This window comes from Mandrillus leucophaeus, unplaced genomic scaffold, assembly GCF_000951045.1.
Source record: "Mandrillus leucophaeus isolate KB7577 unplaced genomic scaffold, Mleu.le_1.0 Scaffold37, whole genome shotgun sequence".
In the NCBI taxonomy this organism is placed as follows: Eukaryota; Metazoa; Chordata; class Mammalia; order Primates; family Cercopithecidae; genus Mandrillus; species Mandrillus leucophaeus.
This window is the reverse complement of record NW_012103920.1, coordinates 2,194,808-2,199,309: the sequence shown is the minus strand read 5'-3', so window position 1 is coordinate 2,199,309 and position 4,502 is coordinate 2,194,808. Positions and strand designations below refer to the sequence as shown.

Below are 4,502 nucleotides of genomic sequence, written 5' to 3'. Positions count from 1 at the left end.
TTTTTTTGAGGCAGAGTCTGGCTCTGTCGCCCAGGCTGGAGTGCAGTGGCATGATCACAGCTCACTGCAGCCTCCACCTCCTGGGCTCAGGTGATCCTCCCACCTCAGCCTCCTGTGTAGCTAGGACTGCAGGTGTGTGCCATCACACCTGGCTTAGGCATACAGATTGAAAGAACCTTTCAACTGGGATAGGAAGGGTGAGCTGCATACTATGTCACCCTTCACACAGCTATACCTCCAGAAGGGCAGGAAAAAAAACAAAACAAAACCGTACATCCAAGTCACACAGACCCAGGTTGAAATTCCACCTTTCCTACTTTCTAGCTCTGTGGTTCTAGGTAAATGATTTCAACTCTGTGAGCCTTGGTTTCCTTCTCTGTAAGTTGTGAATAATTATACCTACTTCACGGAGCTGTTCTGAGGATTAAATAAAATGTGCGAACCTTCAGTACAACTTCCATTGTGAAGAGAGTGCTCTGTGGGTGGTGCTGGTGGCTGTTATTAATCTGCAGTCTATGTGCTCATATCCCTCTTCCTGCAGGGAGTTCAGCAGGCCAACTGGAGAATTGCTTGGTGAAAATCTCCACACATTTGGTCAGAAAGTGTTCTGTGTTAGACAGTTTAGTAGAAATAAAAATTTGTATTTTTTTTTCTGTGAAAAAAAAAAAATGGATGTGAGGTTGACCGCGAGTGCCCAGCTTGCTGCCCTCTGAGCCATGAAGACATGGGTTGAGGTTTTGGAGCGTAGTATGCATTCTCAACCTTAACTGTTCATTAACATTAAAATTACCCAAAGAGAGGGCCGGGTGTGGTGGCTCACGCCTGTAACTCCAGCACTTAGGGAAGCCAAGGTTGGTGGATCACCTGAGGTCAGGAGTTCAAGACCACCCTGACCAACGTGGTGAAACCCTGTCTCTACTAAATACAAAAAAATTAGCTGAGTGTGGTGGCGGGTGCCTGTAATCCCAGCTACTTGGGAGGCTGAGGCAGGAGAATTGCTTGAACCCAGAAGGTGGAGGTTGCAGTGAGCCAAGATTGTGCCATTGCATTCCAGCCTGGGCAACAAGAGCAAAAACTCCATCTCAAAAAAAAAAAAATTTCCCAAAGAGACCAAGGGCTGGCTCATTCCCCCAGAGATTCTGTTGGTATTGGTCTCTGTTGGTGTTGGTCTCGGTTGGTATTAGTCTTGGTTGGTATTGGTCTCCTCTGTTGGTGTTGGTCTCTGTTGGTATTAGTCTTGGTTGGTGTCAGTCTCTGTTGGTGTTGGTCTCTGTTGGTGTTGGTCTCTGCTGGTGTTGGTCTCTGTTGATATTAGTCTTGGTTGGTATCGGTCTCTGTTGGTGTTGGTCTCTGTTGGTGTTGGTCTCTGTTGGTATTGGTCTCTTCTGTTGGTGTTGGTCTCTGTTGGTGTCGGTCTCTGTTGGTGTTGGTCTCTGTTGGTATTGGTCTCTGTTGGTGTTGGTCTCTGTTGGTATTGGTCTCTTCTGTTGGTGTTGGTCTCTGTTGGTGTTGGTCTCTGTTGGTATCGGTCTCTGCTGGTGTTGGTCTCTGTTGGTGTTGGTCTCTGTTGGTGTTGGTCTCTGTTGGTGTTGGTCTCTGGTGGGGCAGCCATTGTTTCCAAAAGGCCTCAGGTGATTCTAAGGTGCACTCAGGGTGGAGGTCGCTGGTGTTGTGAACAGAGTCCCAAACTAGGAATCAGGAGGCCTGGCTCTGACACCAGCCCCGGCCCTCACTTGCTTGTGATTTTGGGGAATTAATGTCCTCCATCTATGCCTCAGTTTCCCCTCCTGTGAAATGAGGGCTCTGAGCTACAATGATCTCTCAAGTCCTCTAAAGTCTAACGCCACTCCAGCCTCTTCATAGTTCAGCATCAATGATTGATGAGGAATAGGCCAAAGCGACTCACCTGATAGTATTTTTGCTCCTCACTGAAGGCCACCAGGATGACAGAGACAAACAGGTTCAGCACCACAAATGTCATAAAAACGATGCAGGACCCAATGAGGAAGGAGCCAAGCACTGGGCTATAGTCCAGGACCTGTCAGAAAGAAAGCCAGGGTCATCGAGTGTCCTGGGTCCCAGCAGCCACTTCCCCTACTGGAAAACCCTCAGAGGGAAAATGGTCCTCAGAGCTAGGCAGAGCCTGGAGCCAGGAAGGTCCCCTCTGCCTGGGGCTGAGAGAGCTGGGCAAGGAGGGAATGGGCAGCCCCTCACTTTCCATGGCTGCCACCTCTAAAGACGGCTGCCCTTTCTGCCCAGGGTAGGGGCTGTTTCCTTTGGGAGACCCCTCTACAGCCCTCCCCTGAGTAGCCAGTGCCTGATGTTCCTCTGTGAGCAGGGGTCCCAAGGGCAAGCTGAGGGCTCTAGCAGGGGTGTCCACCTAGGGGACAGGGAGCATTTCTGTTTGTCCAAACTTGCCCGATGCTTGCCAGGTCATGGGCCCAAGGGATGGCACAGGGTGGGGTGGGCAGGGAGTGCTTTTTCTCATCTTCATAGAGGCTCAGTGTAGATGGCAGCACCTGTGCCCTCACCCCATTACCTCCTCGTAGTTGAAGATTCCCAGCTGAAGGCTGATCATCGTCTCTGCCGCATCAAAGAGGGTTTTGTAGGAACGGAGTTTCCAACCAAACATTAAGTTCGACTGTCATGGAAAGAATTCTCATGAACAGGGAAGGAGGCTGCCAAGGAGCACAAAACCTGCTGTTTCACAGTAGGGTAGGTAGTCTGTGTCAGCCACAGCCCTGGCCGGGCTGGTCAAGCCACTGTACCTAAAGGAGTGTGCAAGTGGGTGTGCGTACACAACTGGTTTTTGTTTGTGAGACGGAGTCTTGCTCTGTCACCCAGGCTGGAGTACAATGGTTCGATCTCAGCTCACTGCAGCCTCCGCCTCGTGGGTTCAAGCGATTCTCCTGCCTCAGCCTCACAAGTAGCTAGGACTACAGGCACGCACCACCACGTCTGGCTAATTTTTATATTTTTCATAGAGACAGGGTTTCTCCACGTTGGTCAGGCTGGCCTCGAACTCAGGACCTCAGGTGATCCACCCGCCTTGGCCTCCCAAAGTGCTAGGATTATGGGCGTGAGCCACCGCACCTGGTCCACAACTGGTTCTATATGGCATGCATGTGTTTCTCTCTGTGGGTCTGTGCGTGCAAGGCCACATGTGTGTCTGTGTGAGAGTGTACATGTATATGCCTGTGGCCATCAATATCTACACATACGCACTTGTGTGTATGTATGTGTATACATGTGTATGTGTGTATCTATGTGTATGTGTAGTGTATGTGTGTGCATATGCATGTGTATATGTGTATTGTATGTGTGTATCCATGTGTAGTGTTTGTGCGCATATGTATGTGTGTATATTTGTATGTATGTGTTTATGTGTGCATGTGTGCATGTGTGTATATATGTGCATGCCTATGCACGTGCATGTGTATGTGTATACGTGTGCATGTGTGTATGTGTGTGCACATGCGCATGCGTGTGCATCCATGTGCATGTGTGTGCATGTGTGTGTGTCATGTTTCTGGAAGTGCTGCCTGGATGACCTCGTCCAGGACCTTTGCTGTGTCCACGGCCTGTTGATGATGCCCACCTTTGTGTGCATCAGGATGAGGGAGTGCCCAGGGTGCCTCTGGGACTCACGCAGGCACCTGCTAAGCCACCTGGCTGTGTTCCCCAGATGTGGCCCAAATACCTGGCAATGAAACTGGGCACTCTGCGGCTCCAAATTCTTCGTTCTGGGGAACTGGGTTGAACGGATGATGGGCTTCTGCCTGGGGGAGGCCCTCCCCCCACCGCATTTTCCCTCACCACAACTCCCCACTCCCAAGACTTTCCCAGGGCTGCGGTGTCAGAGGGAGGCCCAGCAACCCTTGGCTCTGGCTCTGAGTTGGTGACTTTTGGTCCCATGGGACACTGCACTGTCCCTGCAGCCCAGACACTGCATGGAGGGCTAAAGAAATCCACATTAGGGTTTAGACGGGAGCTTTCACCAAAATCACAGACTCCAGCTTTCCAGAACTCACCCCCATCACTCCCTCAGTGCACTCCACCTGTTTCCGAGGGTGGGAGAGGAAGATGGGGTGGCGCCGGGGATGGAAGGCGGTCAGGGCTGAGGTGACAGAGAGGCAGAGCTGGGTGAGGGTTGGGGTGGAGTGGGGACTAGAATGTGATGGGCTGGTGGATGGGATGATTGGGAAGGAGTGGAAGGCAAGAGACGGGATGGAGCCAGGGTGAGAATGGGGAAGGTCCTGGGGTAGGATGTGGGCCAGGATTGTGCTAAGGGCCAGAGATGAGTGGAAGGCTGGGGCTCGCATGGCAACACGGTGGGCAGTACGGGGCGTATTTAGAAGGACATCAGGAGGTGGTGGAGGCCAGGATGTAAGAGGGTCTTTGTGTCTCACATTATCATAAAAGATAATTAAAAATTTAATGTTTTTGGCTGGGCACGGTGGCTCACGCCTGTAATCCCAGCACTTTGGGTGGCTGAGGTGGGC

General features: G+C 51.4%; 1 protein-coding gene across 1 annotated transcript in view; it reads right to left on the bottom strand.

Annotated features, from left to right (window-relative positions):
- Positions 1–4,502, bottom strand: part of PKD1L2 (polycystic kidney disease 1-like 2) — a 139,916-nt gene that overhangs the window by 11,507 nt on the left and 123,907 nt on the right. Inside the window, exons 41-42 of the mRNA XM_011990120.1 lie at positions 2,540–2,641; positions 1,907–2,038 (exon numbers count right to left, since the gene is read on the bottom strand). Coding sequence (XP_011845510.1) covers positions 1,907–2,038; positions 2,540–2,641 — 234 coding nt within the window. The remainder of the gene's footprint in view (positions 1–1,906; positions 2,039–2,539; positions 2,642–4,502) is intronic.